Source organism: Amphibalanus amphitrite, unplaced genomic scaffold, assembly GCF_019059575.1.
Source record: "Amphibalanus amphitrite isolate SeventyFive unplaced genomic scaffold, NRLGWU_Aamphi_draft 002112F_arrow, whole genome shotgun sequence".
NCBI classification, from domain to species: domain Eukaryota; kingdom Metazoa; phylum Arthropoda; class Thecostraca; order Balanomorpha; family Balanidae; genus Amphibalanus; species Amphibalanus amphitrite.
The window spans coordinates 740-24,554 of record NW_024883605.1 but is presented as its reverse complement, the minus strand read 5'-3'; the positions used below and the strand labels follow the sequence as shown (position 1 = coordinate 24,554).

Below are 23,815 nucleotides of genomic sequence, written 5' to 3'. Positions count from 1 at the left end.
CCGACGACCGTCGAACGACAGAGGGCTAGTCGACGACGGGCTGCCGTCGAGCGACAGACGACGGGTGACGAACGGTGCCAGGCCTCCGTCAGGTCACCTCGCGAGGATTGGGAAATTCTTCTGTCGGTCCCGAGCTGGCGGCAATTTCACGCCTCATAAGACCGACTTCAGTAGGCCAAAAGGCACAGTTCGTCAGCTGTGACGGTTGAACTTGCCGGTCCACCCGAAATCGGTCAATCGTATTTGAATATTTCTAGTGGAGAGCCAAATCCATGTTTTGTGGGAAATTAATCTAGTTTTATAAGAAATAGCTGGAGAGATATATGAAAAATTAAAGAAAAATCCCAGGCAACTTGTCTGCTTCAGGCAAGCAGCTCCTACGCTTACAGTAAAGTAACGTTGGGAAAGTATGCGATGCGAAATGATCCAGTTTGCTCCCGTCACGCCACAAACTTACCTACATTTAAACAATCATCTCCGGTAGCCGACCATGGCGACATATTTACGCTAGGAATGCCTGACGTTTTCTGTAACGGCCCTTAGCGAGAGCGGTCATGGTGTGTCGTTTCGGGAACTAGCGAATGAAGTTTAGTACCGCCGTTCACCGGTGGATGGCGCTAGCTGGTAGTTTCGGCGAAAACTCCATCTGAGATGTTTGAAGGCTTCCCTTAATCCCTTGTTCAAACATGGACCCCGTCAGCCCCGGCAGAGGTATTTGTCCAGTGTACACCGCACCTGAGGACGGGTCAGCTGAGGGAGGGGAGTCACTATTGTGGTCTGAGGAATGCCGCGCCGGTCGGGGGACGGGGTCGGGAGGAGGGGGAGAGAGGCAGCGCCGTTCTTGCGGTGACGGGCTGGCTTGTCGCCTCAGCCTGGCATACGCTCAGTCGGCGAGGCGATGCGCATGACCCGGGAGCAGCTGAGAGTCCATGACTCCATATAGACAATTGGCTCGTTTGTAAGCACGAACACTTGGAATGTTGCTGGTGCAGAATTTAAGCATAGGGACGATGTTTTTTTTGTGCCAAATTTTGTGTAGGTAGGTACATGTAAGGAATTTATAGAAATTTATTGTGACAGTTTCCAAAAAATCGGTCCAAGTTTTATAAGATATCGAGGTTTTAGTGACGTCATGATTTGAGTTTTCGTCTTTCGACAAAAACGACACATGTTTTAAAAAAAATCATGGGTATAAAATCACAGAATAGACATACAGACATGCCGTAAACGTCATTGGACTGCCAATGCCTTATACCATTAACAATCAAATTGCCATCTTCGATTTTTGATTACCTATCGTTCTATGGTTTCCAAAATCTTGAATGGAATCTTGGCAATCTCTTGTAGACTACTTTACGACCATGATGAATGCATTTCATAACCCGCACTCCGCTGGGGGTCCTGGAATTACATGCCCTGCTGGTGGGCGGGGGTGTTTGAACATTCCCTTTTAATTCGGCTCCCGGGCCATGTAGCGATACGGGGAAAGCGACGTTCGAAAAAGCGTAAGGAATAATGACGAAATTTATACTTAGGTCACTTTTTCGGTCAGGTCAAAGGTCAGGTCACCAGAGGTGTTTTGGACCCATGCTACTGAAAGCCCAATTTCATGTGTTTGATCTGACCTTGACCCGACCTGTGACCTTGAAATTCAACTTTCAGGTGCTCATCGTAAGTGTCTCGTCGCGTTCTTTCGTTTGCCTTCTCGTCCGTTTTGCTGCGTCTATTGGTTCTTGAGTCGGGTAGCAGCTCTATTGGTTCCCGAGTTGTGCGCCGCTTTTTGAAGAAAAAATGTTGAAATAATCGGCCCAGCCGTTCTCGAGATCTGGAAGCGCCCCCTGCACGTGCGCACGTGCACTGCACGTCGTGCAGTAGCACCTTAACCCTATTAGTGGCAGGCTTTTGGCTATCCCTATTAGTGGCAGGGGGGCTGTTTACGACCCCCCTTGATATCTCGAGATCTAACGGGCCGATTTTCATAATTCAAACGGCATTCGATTTCGCTCAACGTGATCTACATTTCTAAAAAATAGTAATTAAAAATGTCAATAGGGGGGGGGGGGTAGAGGGGGGTAAAAACGGGCAAATTGCAGATACATTTTAGACTGTTTATCACGGCCAGGTTTCTGAACCAATCTTATTGCAACTTTTGCCGATCGATAGAGAATGAACCAGAAATTCACATGGATCCTAAAAATATGCATTTTCAAAAATCATAGGCGGATACAGATCATTGAGATTGGGGGTACACAAAAAGTATAGTAGGTAAATAAGGTTTTTGTTGGTACTGTTTCTAAAAAGGGTGGTAATGGTCTTGTTATGTTACAATTTTCTTATGAGAGAACGACTACAATTGTATTGGTCATGCATAGGCGGTGTCAGGGCACCTATGTTGGGAGGTAAAACATAACCCCCCTTTTTGGACGCCTGGATCCGCCTATTATAGCAAAAACGTGTCAAAAGAGGATGCACAATAACTTTGTATATGCTATCACATGATACCTTTCATTCACTGTTCGTAAAACTGGTGTATGCAGTTATAATACATCAGCATCGTGATCTTCGCCCACATGACTCGCTTCACGAATAGGACCCCCCAATTCCCAGTGCTCTGGAGCCGCCCCTGGTAAAGATATGAACTTGAAATTTTCAGGGAATGTGCCCAATTTAGTTTAAGGAAAAGTCAGACAATTTCAGCATCGTAGCTTCAGCGGTTTCGGAGATATTCCCGAAAAACCTGAGGGGTGGATGAAAACAACCCCCCTCCCCTACCACTAATAGTGTTAACCGCAACACATGGGAATGCATAGCCTGGTGGATGCCTACCTGTATGCCAAGTTTCAGCGAAATCGCCCCAGTAATTACCGAGTTATTGAAATGGGAACAAATTTGGCACCTCTTCTCTTTGTATTTTGCACGTGCAGTGGGGTCACTCACATAGATCAAGAGCATCCGACCTTTGGTAGAAGGGATGCAGCTACCCTACAAAAATTACCGCAAGACAATCGCTTAACCCATTAACGCCCGTAATTCCCCAGCGAACGCACACGAATGCCCATTTGCCGATTTAGAGGTAATGGTCCCCTAATGGTACCATGTGAGTTTGGTAAATGTGCGAAATCTAGAAATATCCTTTTTTGAAGTGGTACCTTTTGGTACCACCGGGCGTTAATGACATCAGTTTTTCGCAAAAACATGCATTTTAGCAGCATACAAGATATGTTTGCCAAGAAGACTTTGCAGCTCATTCGTGAAAATTAGAATATAAGACGACATACTGATCGGCAACATTATGGCAAACGCTCGCCGCTTATGTTTTTCAAGTTGTCTGATTATGACGTCATTACTGCATGCTATGCCTAATTGCCACAAACGTCAATGCTATTATTCATGCCTGGTGGTGGGTCAATCTAGTGAAGAACTGTACTGTTTCAAGCAAGGATGCGGAGTCGATGGTTTTTCAGTGACTGACTCTGACTCCAATTCAGACTTTTACATTGCAACTCCGACTCAGACTCAGACTCCAGGCATGATTGCCGACTCCGACCGACTCTAACTCCTACTCCATCTCCGCAGTCCTGGCATGTTTGCGGAGTCGCGGGATTTTCGGCGACTCGAACTCCAGCTCCGGCTTCCACAATCGACTCCGACTCTGACTCCGACTTCAGTTAGAGATATCGACTCCGACCGACTCCCGACTCCGATTCTGCAGCCCAGGTTTCAAGGCTTGTAGGGTTGTTTATTTTCCTAAGATGCACAAATATCTTTATACAAATGACAAAACTAACGGTTTTCTTAAAGCCATTACCAGCAACCACCACCCTACAATCTGTGTTAAAATTTCTTTCAAAATTATGAAAATAAACATGAAGCCCATTGTTCAAGATCCAGCACAGTCTGTAGTTACAGTTTGTGCACTGCAAGACACGCGCTATACCTACCAAATCTAATCCAGCAACCAACGAGACAGATCTCCAAAATGGACTTCAGCCGGATCGTGCAGTGCTGTTTGCGCTGAAGCACACGTTGCAGCAGTCAACACGTCATGTTTCTAGACTCTAGCCGTTATCTTTTCCATGTACGCCTCCGGGCAGAGCGCCACGCGCCACTTGCCACAGATGACTCTAGTGACAGTCACGTAAGTACAATGCATACGCCTTCATGGCGGAGCCTACTCTAATCCAGTGTTTGCATCAGTCGCGGCGTATGCAGCATTATCAGGTGTACCTACGTACCAAGCAGCAGGTCTGCAGGAACTCATCTGTCACTACAATCCGCATCAATATTTCCTCCGTATACTACCACACAAACTGCACTGGGATGTGACGTCGTTACCCACATCTTCCTGAACAGCAGCAACAGCCTTCCTAAACAACAGGACGATCTCAAAACCGTGCCCCTTCCCCTCCCCCAAGCAATATTCATTTGGGGCCTTGACCACATGTCTGCTCCGCAGGGGTACCCGCAATAATACCAGCGATTATAGGGCAAACATCCTATCCAACATCAATGCGTCACGTCAGCGGTGAATGACCAAGCAGCAATGAATGCACCAGTGTCAAGCGGCGAGGGCGACGAAGGCATTCTCCTCTTCGACCTCTTTTTAGATTCTATTTGCCGTAAACTGCACACCGTCCCTGCACACCGTCTCTCTGAGAAACGTTACACGAACGACTCTCAGCCTACACAGGCGCCCCTTTTTTTCGCCCCCATGGGTTTCATAGGCACCCCTCTTTCGCATGTGGGCGAAGGAGGGGCGCCTCCTTAGACCTAGCAGGCGCCCCTCGTTCCCACTGAGGCGCCCCTATGGGCTTCACAGGCGCACCTCTTTCTATAGGCCTTAGAGGCGTTCATCTTTGGGATGCAGTGGCAAAGCTTTCGTATGGAAGTTCGACTTTGACCTTTATGGCCGCCCCTTTTGCATGGCGGCGCCCCTTTTGCATGTTGGTGCCCCTACATATACTATGGGCCTCATGGACCTCAGAGGCACTCCTATAGGCTTCACGGGTGCCCCTCTTTTGCATGCACGTACTCCTATTGGCATCAAAGTCGCTCCTATGGACATCCTCATTTGCATTGAAGCGCCCCTATGAACTTCATAGGCGCCCCTCTTTTGCATATGGGGGCCCCTGTGGCCTCACAGGCGCCCCTCTTACGCATCCAATTTCTTTAGGCGATAGCGTCCCCTTGAGGGATGGCGCCCCAAATGACAATTTGTCCGCATCACTCCGTTGAGCATTGTTACGCGTCTGCACAGACCGCACACGCATGAAATTGCGAAAAAACGCTTAGCTTAACGCCCAGTGGTACCAAAAGGTACCAACAATAATTCTGTCCCTAGGTACGCCAAGATTCATGACGAAACATCGGATTTTCTGCTTAACTGCAGCTGCCAGTTCTTCATCTTTAATGTAAACACACTTTGGCTAGAAAAATATTCACAGACAAGCAAATACAAACGTTTCCTTCTCCCGACGTCAGCCAGTGACTGTGGCGCCTCGAAACACTCCTCGCTTTTCTGCACCTCACACGAAGTTCTTCTTAGCAGCACGTTATTTTTACCCAACAGCATATCCGGAAAGGAGGCGATTATCCAATGACAGAATCTATCTGGCGAAAAAACGTATGCTCTCAACGCAGTAAGCCAAAATGTGCGTTGGTACCTTTTGGTACCGCTGGGCGTTAATGGGTTAAGCGGCTGCTGAGATACGAGCCTCTCAAAATCACTACTTTTGCAAAACAGCTTGAACACCCTTGACTTTTCACGTGGCACGTGCCACGGCGGTCACTGAGATGTATCAAAAGTAGTCAATTACGGGATAGAAGGGATGGGGCTACCCAGCAAAAAAGACCGCAGGCCAATCGGTCTAGCGGTTGCTGAGATATAAGCCTCTCAAAAGCGTTACAGGCCGGGCCGGGCCGGGCCGGGCCGCTCATACTGAGATTTTTTCCGTTATATTGAAAAGACTCGTTTCGCTCGCTCACTCGTAACTACTAAGTAAATGTTCAAACGGATGCCAGGGGCCCAGGAACATGTAAAACTCGAAAAAGTGAATCAAGGTCCTCAAAGATCAATGACCCTGACCTGACCTTTACGTGACCTTGGCACCCACCGTAATGCATGCCGCATGGGACGAACATCATTTGACATGTTTGGACGTTTACAACACAAAAAAGACTGGAAACGCGCGGACATTGTGATCTGACATACGCTGAATCGCGATTTCGGTCAAACATGGTCTCGAGAAAAAGGCCAGGGGTCAAAGGTCATTTGGGTCAAGTTCATGAAAGAAAAAGAGCATGTGTAAAATTGATCAACTCTGGGGTACTGAAAGTTTCGTCGCGATCGTCCGCTTTTTGAGCGAGATTATTCGCGAAAAACCGAGGGGGCGGGACGCGGGTCCATCCAACTACCCCTACAATGCTAGGGTTAAAACACTAAAATAAAGTCATGATATGAACATATTTGCTGTTAAAGATATTTTTGTAGATTTAGTTCATATAACAGTGTTTGCCACGGGCCGCAAAATCCCAGTCCAGCCCGACCCAGGCCCATGGGTTGACAGCCCGGCCCAGCGCGAACCCATGCATAGTAAAATTGTTAAAGCCCAGCCCGGTCTAGCCCGTCCAGCCCGGACCAGCCCGCCAAAAATGAATGGATCATGGACACCAAACAGGTATTACATATGTCACCCATAGGCGCAAAGAAACAATCTTTTGGGAGCAGCATGCACGCACAATGCACATTGCACATATATGTATGCTTTCATTCGTTTTTTTTTTAGTCTTGCACAGTAATAAGCTAGTTTTTGTTTTTAGCTCAGTCGCGAACCTCTGAGTCCACTTTACAGTCCTTGTCCCAGCCCATCCACACTCACCACAGCCCATCGATTATTTATATTTGAGGGCCCAGCCCAGCGCGTGACCCAGCCCAGCCCATGACCGATTGGCTGGCCCGGCCCATGGCGAACACTGCCATATAAGTCCACTCGCCAGAAAGCCCGTCGTGAAAACGGCTATTTTTCGGCAGACAAGCTTCCGCTTCGGGTATAACTTTGAGCCATTCAGTTAGCGATGTCGATTCTACTCCGGAGTCGGAGTTAGTAAGATTTTGGTGACTCTGGGTTCAACTCCGATTCTACTGTCCTGGCTCAGACCCATTCTAATCTTGCTCCACCCCATCATTCAGATCGCAAATTCTAAGATCGATGGAGATCCTATATCGATAAAAACACGCATCGATCTAATGCGAAAAGGCTCCAGACCGGTCACACGCATGGAAGAGATTATACCATGGAGCAGTATGTTTTTGGCGGCGTTTCAAGCTAACAGGTCGGTTACCTTAATGTTCGTGCAAGTATCTCTAGGGGACGAGAATTGTTGACGACACGTGCGAAACGTCAGAAATTAGTGAAAAGCCTGTGTGAATACCACCGTCACTTATTTTCCTTCTCAGTAGCAGTAACCTTGGCAGTAACAGCGGGAGGTCTGGGAGAGGGTCAAAGCGTCCAACCCTTCCGGCGCCCGTGCCTTCGCTATCGCTTTCAGGAACACGCGCGCGGCCGCTATTGTGCGCCCGTCAAACCCAGCCCGCCCTTTGACAGCGGGCGGGTCATCAGCGGTCCGCCCGCGTCCCTTCCTGTGACGTCACTACGGTCCTGGAACGCAAGCCAAGCGTAGCCAAGCGGTGCATTGTTGTCATTGTTGTGGGTACATACTACATAGGCATTAAAAACAATCAGCTCGGCTAGCATCATGTCTCTCTCGTCCAATGGTGTAGATTGGTGTGTAATTTGACCTCGACATCATCCAAAGATGAACATTTTTTAAGGTCGAGCTCATGACCTGACCGGTAAAACTCATGTGGCATCCCAATCGATTGCCTATTGTAAAACTGAACGCATTGCCGCTGTTTTTACTGCCTTTCCACGTCTCATTCACATGTCAGTTGTCCAAAAGTGCTTGTTTCGACTGCTTAACCCTCGCCGGACCTATTGGCTTTCTACATACTCGCCGGCCGAGGGGGGGGGCGGGTACGACCCCCCCTCGCCGTTTCGCCCCTGGTGGAGCTAGCGTGTCGCGGAAAAAACGAGCGTGTGCGCCGTTACAAGACGCAGAGATTGGTACCCGATTTTAAGGTCCTAGGTCAACCGGTGACCTCCGAGGTCAGGTCAAGTGCCCCAAGTAACGGTTCAGTTTTTGGTGAATAACTTAGCAAAAAACGGCCGCAGAGCCGCGATTTTGGCAGAATCGTGTTCGTTTCGCTCAGGCGCGTCGAATGATATACTTTTTGTCCGGGTAAGGTCAACTTGGGGTGTTGACCTCAGGTCAAGGTCAGGTCAGCACCCCCAGGTCACGAAGTTGGTCGAAAGAGGTCATGTCGCATATCATTCGATTCGGCAGGTCTTCCTGAGTCCCTTGGTGGCCTTCCCGACTCGCTAGCTCAATTTGATCAAGAGTTATTGACGAAAACTAATCTGACCTTGATGACGTCATAAATGACGTCACACAAGGTCAACATTGCAAAAGGGACCCATATAACCTTGCAAGGAGTGCATCAAATCACGATTCTGTGTGCTTGAGATACTTGGAGATCGTTCCCGGCGCCAGAATAGCAGTTTTCATTTTTCCCCATTGACTTATAATGGTGAGGTCACGAGAATGACCTGACCTCATATGACCTGTAGGAAAAATCCGAAATATACAAGTTGTGAGACACATAATGGATAATGGATAATGGATACTAGCCTGCAAGTTTCATTTCCCTGTGACATCTCTTCTGGCAGCGAGGGCGTTGCGAAGTTGCGACATCTGAAGACCGTGCAGAGGTTCACTTATGACGTCATAGGTCAGTGACCTGACCTGACCCAAAAATGCGGTTGGTGTCTAAAGGTCCGACTTGAATCAAAGGTCAGGTATGCCATGTTTCAGCTCTCTATCGCCAGCGTGTTTGGAGCTATCGTGAAAAAAACCCTATGGGGAGCGGCACCCGCCCCCCCCCCTCGTCCGGCGAGGGTTAACCCTTGCCGGACGCCGGCACAGGGGGGGGGGGGGTATGCAACTATCCACTAAGGTTTTTCGCGAATAACTCGCGTAAAAAGCGGTCGATCGCGACGAAACTTTCAGTCCCTCGCATTGATCAATTTTACACCTACCCTGAAAATTTCATGACCTTGACCCAAATGACCTTTGACGTGTGACCTACTTTCCGAGACCATGTTTGGCCGGAATCGCGATTCGGCGTATGCCGGCTCGCATTAGCCGCGCGTTTGCAAGCTTTTTGTGGTTTCGAACGTTCAAACATGTGATTTGATGTTGCTCCCATGCATTTGGATGGATGTCAAGGTCACCTGAATGTCAGGTCAGGCCATTGACCGTTGGTGACCTCGGTCCACTTTTTCGAGTTTTACATGTTTCTAGGCTAGTTTTTGGAGCTGAATTCGAATTTAGCAACCATTTGAACATTTTACGAAGTAGTGTTGGTGCCTCCGTAACATGTTACGAGTACAAAGCTGTCAGAGGCGGTTGACACGTATTACGAATACCCGTCCCCGTGGTTTAAATACTTAGAAACATCATCTCTGATCAAAGCTAACACGATATTCGTGATCAGCACCCCGGAAAACCCCACAGCAGCCACACATTACGACTTTCTAACAGGCCCCGATTTTCCCGATTTTCGGGTCATTGACTTGACCTGGAAGGTCGCCCGATGACCTAGGACCTTATAATTGGATATCACCGGCTTCCTCTCGTGACGGGCAACACGCTCGTTTTGAAGCTCTAGCTCGATCAGGGGCAAACGCGAGGGGGTCGTACCCCCCCCCCCCTTGTGCCGTCGAAGGATGCAAAATGGCCTGTGCCGGCGAGGGTTAAAAAGCTTTCGCTTCGCTTGCGCGTTCCGTTCACTCGTATATTTCTCCTTCGCTTTAACCCTCACCCGTATTCGTGTTTGCCAACGTCTAACGTAGGTATATGGGGGGGGGGGGGGGGTCCGTTGGATTCTCCTTGCCGTTTGGCCTCTGATGGAGCTAGAGCTTCGCAGAAAAAAACGAGCGCGTTGCCCGCAACGAAAGTAAGCCGATGATACCCAATTTTATGGTCTTACTAGGTGTCCAGCGTTACGCGCAGCGTAATAAATCACTTTTCATTAAAATCGGCCCAGTAGCGGCCGAGTTATGGCCAGAATAAATTTGGCGTCTCCTCCTGGCCGGCGGTGCTCTGTTCCGGTATTCATTGCCAAAGGTCAACGACCTCCGACTCTGTTTTCCCTCATTTTCGCAGCGAACAATCTGAGCCTAAGGCGCGTGCCGTCTGCTCGAAACCGGCCGCGGCCCAAAATCCCGCAAAGATTCGCCCGCCACGTGCAAACCACCGAACCCACCCCCACCAAAATTTAATACAACAAACAGATGCACGCGTCCGACTCGGCGCAAAAATTTCACCCCCGTAGCCCGCACCGTTCCGGAGCAATAGCCCGCCAAGCGTGACTGACGCGTTACATACATACATACATACATACATACATACGTACAGACGTTTTGATTTTTATATATGTAAATTTAATGTCACTAGTTGACCTTCTAAGTCAGGTCAATGACCCAAAAATCGGAAAAATCGGGACTTGCTGGAAGTTCGTAAAGTGAGGTTGAAAAAAGGATTTTGTGGGGTGCTGAACACGTAGTTCATGTTAGCTTTGATCACATACCGGATGTCTTAACCCTCGCCCGACGAGGGGGGGGGGGGTGTTGATGCAACCCCCCCCTAAGGTTTTTTGCAAATAACGTAAAAACGGCGGCGCGTAGCGCCGCCAAATTTGGCATACCCTCTGGGGCAACATTTTCGCACCTTTCAGCTGAAAATTTGAAGTCCCAGTCTTTTCAGGTCAGGTCACCAGGTCACAAAAACCGGTACAAGGTCAGGGGAAATTGGACTAGCTTAGCGGCAACTGAACTCCAGAGTTCACTAAAATTGGTAACAAAGTATATCATTTGATGCGCACGGACGTCCTGAGTTCACTGGTGCTTTTATTTTTGCTCTATATTTTCTAGGTAAAAAGTTATAAGCGAAAAACTTTTAACATGTTTTAGCAAAATTTTTGCAATCATACCCCCCAAAACCCCCCTAAATATTGACTTAGAGTCACCAAACTTTCACAGGGGCGAGATCTTCTATGGACCCACCTACCCTGTAAATTTGGCGTTTCTAAGTGCTATAGGAGCAAATCGCGAGAGGGGGGTCGTACCAACCCCCCCTCGCCGTCTGTGTTATGGAAAAGGCCCTCGCCTGGCGAGGGTTAACCCGCGAGTTGCTGGGGGGGGGGCGTTAAACGCCCCCACTTTTTTCGCGGGGCTAAAGCATAAAACGAGGCGCCGCAGGCGCGCCAAATTTTGGGTACCTGTAGGGAATTGTTTGAAGTTTATTGTGACAAAGTTTCAAAAAAATCGGTCGGAAAATTTTTGAGATATCGAGGTTTTAGTGACGTCATGATTTCTGAGTTTTCGACCAAAAACGGCATATGTTCAAAAAATCATATAAAATCACAAAATAGACATATACAGACATACCATCAACGCCATTAGACTGCCAATACCATGAACAATCAAATGGCTATCTTCGATTATTGATTATCGTTCCGCATTTTCCAAAATCTTGAACTAAATCTTGGCAATTTCTCGTGACTACTTCACGACCATGATACATGCATTTCTTAAATTGAACTTTTTTAGTTAAACACGTACAGATATGATAAAATGAATGTCACATTCGTGTTCTACGCCCAAAATTACCCATAAAACATGTGTCACGGGCTGCGAATATCAGTTTTGATTTTCGGGGATAGGTATGTGCCTACCCGGTTGACCTGACCTTGACCCTGACCTATGCTTTACTGACCCCTACATGAAGCCGACACTCTTGTAGGCCTTATATGATGGATTGTGCACCGTTTTGACAGAGTTACTGACGAGAGGCGCCCATTGCGATTTGCGAAGTACTGAAGTCCATGCTACTGAAAGCCCGATTTTAGGTGTTTGACCTGACCTTGACCCGACCTGTCACCTCAACATTCAACTTTAAAGTACTCATCTGAAGCGTCTTGTCGCGTTCTTTCGTTTGCCGCCTCGTGCGTTTCGCTGCGCCTATTGGTTCTCGAGTTATCGGCTGGGGGCGTTTAACGCCCCCCCCCCCCCAGCAAACGGTGGGTGGCGAAATACCCCAGCAACTGCCGGGTTAATGTATTTAGGCCAGGTCGGGTCAGGTCAGGTCAGGTCAACCATTAGATGACCTGCCGGCCATCCATAGCAGGTGTTGACCACTATTGACAGCTTCGTAGCATACGAGGGCACCAAAACTATTTCATAAATCTCCAAATGGGAATTCGAAATCAGCCCCAGAAACTACCCTAGAAACATGTAAAACTCGAAATAGTGAAGCAAGGTCATCAAAGGTCAAAGACTTTGACCTAACCTTCACGGGACCTTGAAACCCACACCAAAAAAAGATTGGAAATTGCGCGGATAATGTGAGCCTCAGCCGACATACGCCAATTCGCAATTCCGGTCGAACATGGTCTCGAGAATCAGACCACAGGTCAAAGGTCATTGGGGTCAGGGTCATTAAATTTTAAGAGTATGTGTAAAATTGATTAAATCGAGGGTACTGAAAGTTTCGTCGCGATCGGCCGCTTTTTGCGCGAATTATTCGCGTAAAACCGGGAGGGGGTCCGTTCGACCCCGCTATACCTATGTAAGTGCGAGTGTTAAGTCACTAAAAATCTGTCTTTAAAGTAAAAAAGTTTATTCCTCAAGCTGAGAGGCCAAAGTTGTACAGTTGGAGTAGGTACTTTAACACATCATGTAGGTATGTGCTTACATGCATGCATACATTCTTTTTTTTATAAATTTAGTCCGAACCTTTTGATGGGAAGGATTCACAAGGACAGATCCACCGCTAAGCGAAGCTTGTTGCGATGACCCTGCCCTCTACCCTCCGATCGCGCAATTCCGATTCTATGGCAGAATTTAGAGTCCAAAGTTTAACGTGCGCACAAAGCCGCGCACGGCCGGTCCCCTCGCTGACTTCGCCTGGCTACGGCCTGCCACCAACCGCAACCATACCTGTCAGGAGGCCCATAAATGTCGAGCGCCCGTCGCGCTTCGAACCCGGACTGTCATAACCGGGAAAGCGTGCTCTTACCACGCGGAATCCAACGCTCTAACCAACTGAGCTACGGGACCGGCAAATTCTCGAATTAAACATCAATAATACCCACTAAAGACATATTGCTCTTTGGAACGTCGCTTTCGGTATGGGGATATCGTGGGTCTGAGCCAGCTGACACGGGTGACACCCCCTCAGTGGGGTTCTGGCATGGTCTGCGTTGGATCACCCACCACCACAATAGGTGGTTCCTCAAAACCAGCGTAATTCAGACCGGTATGAGGCGGCGACGTGAGGCACGCAAGTGCGGGACCGTCCCCATGCCGTGGCGGTCCGGGTCAGGGGAGCAGCCCCCTCCCCGCGCGGCGGGCGGTCGCCAATTCATCCGCGACCCCTGCCCCATGACTGAGGGGTTGACAGAGGGCAAACATCACGTATTTAAACTGGGCAAACAGACGGTGTTCTACGCTAGGGACATCTCGCGGCTGTGATTCACGATACTGCCTCGCCAAACTGCCTTTAGATGGTGGGTCAGTCGGTGTCCGTCTGCTGCTGTGCGCCGAGAATTAGCCCTATAAATTACCATGAATTACACCTTCTAGTGTGACGATACAGTCACATTATCATATAGGTCGCGTTTAGATGCAAATGAAGAAACGACTGCGTTGAAAAAATATGTCATTTCATCGAACGCTGAAATGCTCGAAGTGCTCGCTAAAAAATGAACTCGCTAACTGAGCCCTCAAGGTCGGCTGCCGTGTTGCATTGCATTTAAGCCAAAAACGCGGACTGGGTGTAAGTTGTCGAGAAACAATTTTTGGCCTCTGAAGTGTTCGCTAAAGTATTATCTACATAGATCCAGGGAACATATTTGCTATCTGTGATGGCTTAGGAGATATTGAATCGTAAGTCCTCCGGTGTACCCTGTTTTGCGGCGGCCCACGTGTTAAAAGCTGCTGAACATTTTTACTTTGACCAAAAAACGCGGGCACAGTTTTGTCTGTACGAAAATGACTTTTGTCCTATCGCATTCCGCGTGGGCTGAAAATTCAGAAACCAGGGAACATATTTGCTACGACCAGTACTTTTCACGATTCAGACCGAAACGTGAAAAAATAGCCCTAAAACCCTATGACGGGCACGTCTCCGCGGCGCCCGGCCGCGGGTCGCTAGTTCCCGAAACGACACACCATGTATTCTCAGTTAGACCCAAACTGCCCAGTACACATACGCGAATGTCGTCATTATAAACGAATAACCGTGAACGGAATCCCACAATCAGTGTAATGGTCTGGACTCCTCTCAAGGCTCCGCGAGACCCGGCTCAAAAGGCGCTAATAATGAGAGCCCGGGTACAGTTATACACGTCTGCGGCCGACGTCCACAAAAACCGACGCTAATCTCCGTAAATAATGCACACTTTGAAACGGGCCATTGAAACGCCACACGTAAACACCAATTACATCCGCGGGGTAATTTGCCCATTAACAACAAACGCCCCGACCGCACCGCGGCTCAGCGATATTGCGCTGTTCGGCCAGCCATCATGACAGGGACCTCTTTCCACTCAGGCGATATAAAATCAATGTCACGCCCCACTCGAGACCCACGCTTCAAGGTGGGCCACCAGGCCTTTGACCCTCGCCCGCACATGGGGGGGGGGTGGTTGCCACCCCCCCCCCCAGGCAGTCTTTCTGCTCTGCACTCAACATTTTTAGAGCTAGAAGGCTGATTTTTCGTATAGCTGCTCGTCTATCCTTTCTTGATGTCCACTGAAAATTTCAAGTTTCTGTGATTTTTGGTTTCGGAGATATGACCTTGTTTTTCAGGTCATGTCATGACCCAAATGGCCAATTATCAACATCTTGCGTTTGCCATGGGCCTTGTGAGCTTTTGACACCCTGATTTCGGCCTTTTTTGCCAGTCTTACCTCCCACCTATCATGGAACATGTTGTTCGACGATGTACAGGGGTCAAGGTCAGGGTCAAGGTCAACCTAGGTCATCTAAGATAATTGCGTTTTAGGCAAGCTGAATTTACTTTTTGTGAAGTTTTTTGACTGCATTTTTGGTAAAAGCTTCTCAGATCATGATTTCATGTGATATGGACCCAAAAACAATCGGTGCACACATCAGTATACACACAGACACACACAGACATACAAACACATATAATTGACCTTGACCTAACTTGACCTGAAATGACCTCAGCAGCAAAATTCTGGTCGGATAGTGTGACAAAGAGGTTCTAGCTGGCTTGGCACCAGAAAACAGCATCGTCATCGGTATTTGATAAGCAGCGCACTTGATATCCAACGGTGACCCAAAACAGCAACATTTTTTAGTTTGACCTGACCTGGAAGGTCGATGACTGACCTGAGAAGGTAAAACTGGGTATCATTGGATTCGTCTCTTCCCAAAGAATCTTTTTGGTCTTTACTGCTAAGCTCTATCTCCAACAGGAACGAAATGGCGCGGGGGGGGGTGGCAACCCCCCCCCCCCCCATGTGCGTTCTAGGATGGGAAAATGGCATGTGCGGGCGAGGGTTGAACCTAGCGGTGCCGTGAGAGGTGTTAGTACCGTCACACAGTGTTCCAGGGACGACAATATTCCAGTAACGTCAGTGAGCTATAGAAGCAAAGCATAGGGCTGTGGTAACGTCACAATAACGCACACTCCATTGATGTTACACAGCTCCCTAATAGCGTCATAATGCGCCTGTGACGTTCTAGCACACTCTTATGACGTCAGCGGGCAGCGGCGCTCCGATGACGTCACCGGTGGCCGGTCACGAGCTCATCTCACGGGTCGGCCGTGACGCGTGACCGATCGGCCGGTCCTGCGGCGGCCGTTTGTTCCCAGCCGGCCGGCCGGCACCGACCGGTTCGTCGTCCTGGGAGGCCGCGCGGCGACGGCCGGGGAAGGCACGCCGCTCGCCATTCCGGTGCGGTTCAGCGGGTACCGCGGCGGTCGGACCGTACCCGGACGCAGTCTGGTACTGCGCAGAGCCGACCCAGTACCACATACAGTAGGACCGGTACCGCACACAGCTGGTCCAGCGCCGCATACAGCCACCCCAACTCTCCGGCGGCGCTGATCCCGGGCCGATTATCGTGATTTTACGGCCGACGCTCATCTCACAGCGCCATGGACGGGCATTCCTGTTGCTCATTGCTAGGCGTTTGGCCTCGTGTAATGACCACCTAAGTCGGAGGAGTAATGCAATACTGCCTTCATTTCCATTTGCGGATGTCTTAAAACGGGACGTAGAATGCGCTTGAGTGATCACTGACCATGTTGGCTGCATTTTTTCGGTTGCTCGGTAAGTTGAATGAGCCAGGCTTCGGCTATTTGCTAGCCTTCCCTGTGGCTCGGCGTCTGTCCTGTGCTCCTCTCCTCTCCACTCACTCCGTCATCCTACGAGTCACCTCGAGTCACCTCTCCACCTCTCCATCGGAGTCTCCCGGAGAGGGTGTGGCCGTGGAGGTGAACGGCCCGAGTACCAGGCGCGGCGGCTCACCCCTGTGACCCTACGCCGCCGGGTCATCGCGCCTGCGGCAGCCGAGCGACGCGCCGGACGGACCGGCACTGGAAAGGGAGATAGTCCGACAGAGGTCTGGGAGCTTTTCTAACGCCCACGATGTCGGAATAGTCTGACGGAGGTTCGGGAGCTCTTATGACGCCTACATGTCTAAACCACCCGAGAGCACCCAGCCAGCATCCAACCCTGCGTCGCGGGTCGCCCAGACCGACACACTCCGCCGGGTTTCGATACGGCGTCGATAAAAAGCTGCGTTACCAGCCGTGGCCGAGGGGCACGGCGGCTACCTCGTAAATCCGTCGACTGATGGCGGCGGAAGGCAGCGTAATTGGCACCGTCCGAGTGTCCGCCGCCGGCAGACCGACCGGCCACAGCGGCAGGACCGTAACGGTTCAGCGCCGGTAAAAAGTACCCGTAATAGTGATGGACCGTCTTCTGAGTACTCGCAGCACTAACAGCGTACGCGCCAATCGCCGGTAATTGGTCGGAATGTGTAGGAAAAACTTGGTTCATCAATCATTGAGTAAATCAATCTATCGTTACGACTTACAGTAGTTATGAGTAGGTGCTTCAGAAAGTCCCAGGATGGAGCAAATAAATCATTCTGAATTATTTGGAATCATTTAAAGCTACGTAGCCAGACACTAACAAAAGAAATGAAGAACTGAAACATACCTAACCTTGATTATATTTGGTAAGCTGCACAAATAACGTAAATGAAAAATTGCATTAATCGTATGCTGCTAAACAAATATATTTGCTCAAAACATAAAAAAACATGATCAGTCTGCAGCTGAACAGTCGAGGCAGTTGACTGAATCCAGCAAACAAAAGGTAGGATGTGGTCACCTTTCGTCGTTCCGTGATCATCCATCAACTCTGGTCAGGCAAATCACGACCGCAATGCATGCAGCAGTGTCCAACGGGCATTGTTCGCGCACACCTGGCGATTTCCCGACAATGCGCGTCGTGATTCGATACCTGCACTCGACTCTGTCATGGAGCTGACATTATGAATGGACTCCAAACATTCCTCTCACGCCCTGTCGAATTATTCAGTTATGCTTCACAGGCAGCCAGACATCCTGCACACAATGTTCCCAGCTTTCACCGGTGGTCTGACCACCACCGAGACAATATAAACATTTGGATTCCCGCGCTGCAACCAACTCTTACTGGCTACCCCTGGCGACACCATTTCATTGTGGCGACACCATTTTCAACGAGTTCTTCGCGTCGGTGGGCTCTCGCATCGCGGCCGACTTGAATGATGACGTCACTGCGGGCCTAGCCCCGCGGCCGCCTATAGTAGTCTCAGCGGCGTTCCGGCTCCAGCCTGCGACCCTACCGGAGCTGGCGCGAGCTGTGAGGCGGATGAACTCGTCTGGGGCGGTGGGGCTGGACGGGGTGCCACTCGGTGCGGTGAAGCGCTGTTTTGATGTGATTGGCCCCCACCTGCTGCGACTTGTGAATGTGTCCCTAACCAAAGGTGTTTTCCCTGAGGCGTGGAAAACTGCCGAGGTGGTGCCGATCCTTAAGCCACGCGGTGATGTACACGAACCATCTAGCCACAGACCGATCTCACTTTTATCTCACTTGTCAAAAGTTGTTGAAAAGGTTGTGTGTGACCAACTGTCGCGGTACCTATCGGACCACAACATTTTATTTTACAACCAGTACGCCTACCGATCATGTCACAGCACGGAGGACGCCGTGCTCGACGCTGTCGAATGGATCAGCCAGAACTCAGAGCGGGGAGAGGTCTCCTCAGTCACGGCAGCTGACCTCAGCAAGGCCTTCGACAGCGTCGACCACGGCGTCCTCCTGCGCAAGCTGGAGTGGTACGGGATCGACCCGACCTGGTTTGGTAGTTATCTTGGCGGCCGGGGGCAGCTGGTCAGGGGCGGCAGAACAGTCCTGCCGGTCCCCTGCGGGGTTCCGCAGGGATCCATAGCCGGGCCGATCCTCTTCAGCCTGCTGACGAACGACCTGCACTGCCATCTACCGGACTGTCGGGTGATCGCATATGCTGACGATGCCCAGCTGCTCGATCACTCGCGTCCTGACCCTCAAAATTTAGCATCACTAAAACAACGTGTCGAAAACTCCTTGGATGTCATGAAACACTGGTTTAGCTCAAATTCTCTTAAAATGAACCCTCAAAAGACCGACTTCATTCTCATCGGAACCCGCCAGACTCTCAGCAAGATCGAAAACTTTCATATCTGCATAGCTGAGTCAGTCTTAAAACCGTCACCAACCATCAAATTGTTGGGGGTGACTGTCGACTCGTGTTTGGCCTGGGACACCAACATCAGTCACATCGTCAGGAGGTGCAATGCCCTCCTCATATCCCTCTCCAAGTTCCGCCACCATTTTGACCAGGAAACGCTAAAGTTACTCATTGAGACCCACGTGTTCCCTCACATTCTGTACTGCATTTCGGTGTGGGGCGGAACCACAAAAAATCAACTCACTCGGATCCAAAAACTCATCAACTTCAGTGCTCGGATCGTGACAGGCGTGCGGCGTCGGGAGAGGATCGGGCCGGCTCTGGCATCCCTGGGCTGGCCCAGAGTGGAGCGGCTGGTGTGGGAGAGGGACCTGCTGAAGGTGTGGAAGGCGCTCCACATACCAGCTTACCCTCTCTCCATCCGCCGCATGTTTGTGTCCCGCTCTGAGGTGTCTGGCCGGGTCACACGCTCTGTAGAAGCTGGCGCCCTGGAGCTGCAGAAGTGTAGGCTCTCTTCCACACAGAGAACGTTTAGTTACCGCGCTGCTGCCGCGTGGAACCGGCTGCCGCCGGCCGTCAGGGAGCAGCCCACGCTGTCCGCGTTTCGCCGCGCAATGGCGGCCAGCGAAGCCTGAGGTCTTGGGGTGCTGTGTTTTATTCCGGTTTTAGTGCAATTAGTTGTCTTATTTTATCTGCCAGTGCCTATTGCCTTCTTGCATTTTACTGTATTGTGCATGACGCTGAATCCTGAAAAACCATGTTATGTGGATGGATTTTAGATCAATACATACATACATACATACATACATTGTGGAAAATAAATGAGCGTGACGTCGTTCAAGAAAACGGGTGTAGGACACGAGGCACGCAGGGTCACCTCGGACTCCGGAAAACGGCGTCGAAGCAGTGTTGGCAACATGCCCAAAAATTGGGCTGTTGGTAGCCTGGACTGTATTGTCTCGCATGGGGCGTCTCGCGTCATAAACTCGGTGACGACCGCGCACAATTACGTATGAAATGCGACATGAATGTTAGATCCCTGTAGTGGGGGCAAGGTCAGATCAACCAGGCAGGAACATAGCCGTGAAGTATAAAAACATGCACAACATATGACACATGGTCCATGGGTACTTTGGATGAAAGCAAGCACACTGGTGACAAGAAGTGAGGAGTACGTAGAGTATATTTGGTCGAAACAGACCAATTTGCGAAAAACATACTGTCCGGTCTGAAAAAGCCACGAGAAATCACTGCGATCCAGGTCACGGTTTAGGAATCTGTAAAAGTAAGAAAAAAAAATTGAAGACGGCCTGGACTGGCAATACATGCACGTGAAACCCCGCCCCATGAACATGAAAAAGCCACCGGAACGAGCCTAGCTGACGAAACTGTATGCGCCCGGGCGCCAGGTTGCCATAAGTCTACGTGCGCCCAGGCGCGCCGGCGAGATACGGAGACTGCGGCTGCGGCTCCAGCATCCCGAGTCGCGCCGCGCAGCGCAGCAGACCGCCGACGCTCGCGGCCGCGGCGCCGGCACTCGGACCGGTCGGTGCCGCCGCCTGGCGGCGCGTATCGGTACGACCATCCCCACCCCCGGGGTGGGGAGGGAGCGAGGGAGGGGAAGCGGCCCGGTAGGGGGACGCGCCGGACAAAGGGACAGAGATGGCCGCGGATTAGTGGTCTATGCAAAACGATTAGCTCAGGCCGCCCACGGGAGTCGAGCGTAGTCGCGGACAGCGCCGCAGCCCGAAGCGAAACTGCCGCACAGTGCCACGGGAAGATAGAAAAACCGCGACAAAACTACTGTCAGCGGCTGTGCCGTTAGCGGAGTCAGGCGTGCAGGGCCGGGGTCACCAACCGGCCGCACTGACGCGCCGCCGGAGACGGGGAAGCAGTACAACGAGACGGCCGCACAGGGCCGTAAGAATAGGCACTAGATATAATCCCGACACGGGAAGGACTCGCCTGTAATTGAAAAGCGGCGCACCGCACTGTTGGTGCGCACCAGACGCAAAGGAATTCCGAAAGCACACAGAACACATATTGTCACGTGGCACTGCGGGCGCTCACTGAGGCCTGAGGGCCGGTGGTGCTCACGCCGTGCGGTAGGTGTCGCTACAGGCTACAGTTTGCGCCCGCGGGCAGAGAAAGGCTTTGCTGCGCGCCACTGTTAGTCGCGCGCATCAAATACATTTATCCATCGTATGGTCATGGATTTTATTTTAAAAGTTAGATATTTTTCTAAGTTCATAACCTCTTTTCGTCCGTGCTCTAGCCAACTATGGACCAGAGCATACACGCCCTTGACGCCTCTGTCCCCCCGCAGTAGCAGATCCCAACATTTGCCTTGCTCTCCCATCGTCGTCTTCATACCCCTCCCCCACTCACGCCACTCGTGTTCTGACCGCTCCCCCTGTTTGCCCGTCCACAGACCAGGTACAGACGGACGCCTTTCTGGAGCAGCCCGCACTGCGCTTCCTCAACATCTCCTCCAACCGCATCCGCAAGTTTCAGTTCGGCGCCTTCACCGGCCTGGCGCGGCTGCAGCGGCTCTACATGGCCTACAACAAGATCCAGCAGGCAAGTCATCCCGCTGCGCGCCTTTCTCTCCATTAGACCACTCTGAGACCGTGATGTTACACACCGGGCGCCCGCCGAGACGCCAGCGTAACGTGCGTCACGCGAGCGCCGCCAGAGTGCGAAAGTGCCGCCATGTGGCCCTCGCCCGTCCTCTCGGCGGGATGGGCGACACTCGTCCGGGCGGCATCTGCATCCCGCTCACTTTCGCCGATTGGTTACCGGGTCGGCGTTCATTGTGGCACGCCGGAGAAAACTGGGCTCCCGTTCCGTCAGGTGCCACTCTGACCAGTCATCGCGCCCCGCCCCGACACGCCCACTCGAACGGTTGTCAGAACGCGCGTTGTCCACCGTCACCATCACCGTCAATACTACCATCGTCGCATTCATTCTCATGAATCCATACATTAAGCAGATGGTTTATTTGGCCAAGTCCTTGAAGACAGTGTGGTGACGTGAGGGCCGTTGGAGACCAAACTGGCAAAGCTGGAAGGTCAAAAGGACACCGGCCGAGTGACACTCATGTAGTCAGATCAGTGTCGCGGGTCACAGAGGGTGCCACTTGTATAAGCAGCATGACGTTACCATCAGTCGAGGTGCTAAGGATTCCCCGGCGAGCATGAATCATGCAAATCGCCACTTACGGGCGTCATGGAGGCAGTTGGAAAGAAGAGGAAGACTAATGACTTCCCCTGCCGTTCCTCTCCCACCCGGCCGGCAACGGCCCACGAATCGCGACACTACAGAGTCCACTATGACACTACGACTACGACACTACACTACGACGACTGTAGAGTCCTAGATACAGCGTGGCGTGGTGACCGACCGCGTCCGTCTCGAGTCAGGCCCGGCCCGCACCGTGCCCGGCGCCGGAACGACAGTTCCGTAAACCCACGGACCGCTCCCACGGCCAAACGACGGCCGAACACAAACACGGTCACCGTGCGCAGCCGTCGCCACAGCGGCGCCACAATCGGCACACACAGCGCCATAACGGCCGCCGCGCGCCAGAAACGGCGGCGTCACGGTAGTTCGGAACGGCGCGCGCTGGTCACAAGTGGGACGTTAGAGGAGTAGATGGGCCACGCCCACCATATGTTCACACAACCCACAGTGGTCTGAGCAGTAACCAGCCCGGACAATAAATCGGTCCTGACGCCGAGACGCCATCCGCACCCGCGCCTGCAGCGTGCACATGGGATGGTCACCGAGTCCGGATCGTTTATCTGGTGCAGACGACGACCGTAGGGCTCAATGGGCCATCATCATGCGGCGGTGAGGCCGCGGCGAGACCAGCTAATGGCAGGCGCACGTCAGCGCTGTTAATGCGATGGCCGAAACGTGTGTCCAGAGTTTGCTCAAACGACCGGCGACATAAAAATTACTGGCTGAGATGACATAAAATGAGCTTTCACTATTTGGCAAGTGAGCCGAGCAGGTGGGACAACAATAGCACCCATTTAAAACAATGAGAAAATGATAATGAAAGTCTTACATCTTAATGCTAAGCGAAATGCCCATTCAGAGCATGTGGTCACCACATGTCGTGCCCAAATGGTAACCCCGTGTTCCCTGCTCTCCATTTCCAGCTGGACGAGAGCGACCTGGCCGGCCTGCAGGACCTGGAGCTGCTCGACATCAGCAACAACTTCCTGACACAGGTGCCGACCGACGCACTGCGCCGGCTCACCCAGCTCAAGACCCTGGTGCTCCACTCGAACCTCATTCAGGTGAGACCGGGCTGGCTAGACCACTACATATAGGACGGCTAGTCAGAGGTTACTTTACTGAAATGGTAAGACAAGGGCGCGATAGATTTCCGGTAGCGGTTTCTAGTGATCTGTTACTTTGACGTAACGCCAGATTTATCGTGTTTTGTTACTGATCAGAAAAAAGGATTATCGTTAAAATTGATATCCGAGTCTTATCAACACATCACGATATGACCTATAAGTAATCGAATCTACGACTGAAATGAGCGCTCGAGAAATCACCATCGTTATCTAATCACTCATCATCCGACCCGCCGAATCAAATTTCCTCCAGCTGTTTTTACTCGCGTGTTCATTTTCTCCCCAATCTCTATCTCCACTGACATCCATCGCGAGGTGACGCTGGGCCCGGCCCGGCCCACGATTCGACCGCCTCCGCCGTGCCACGAGCCGTGTTTGGGACGTATCTCATCACTCATACCAAGCGCCACGCCGCGTGTCTCCAGCCTCCCACCGTGTCTCCTTGTCTCTCATATCGCGTCTCCCTTGTCTCTCCCGTCGCGTCTTCCGCCCCTCGTCTTGCCATCCGCG

The 23,815-nt window shown here is 51.1% G+C and overlaps 1 protein-coding gene across 1 annotated transcript in view; it reads left to right on the top strand.

Moving 5' to 3' along the window:
• Positions 1-23,242, top strand: part of LOC122376358 (leucine-rich repeat-containing protein 15-like) — a gene marked incomplete at its 3' end in the record, with an annotated part of 41,956 nt that extends 18,714 nt beyond the window's left edge. The window contains exons 4-5 of the mRNA XM_043356181.1: positions 21,367-21,515; positions 23,102-23,242. Of these exons, the coding sequence (XP_043212116.1) occupies positions 21,367-21,515; positions 23,102-23,242 (290 nt within the window). The remainder of the gene's footprint in view (positions 1-21,366; positions 21,516-23,101) is intronic.
• Positions 23,243-23,815: the final 573 nt, after the last annotated feature.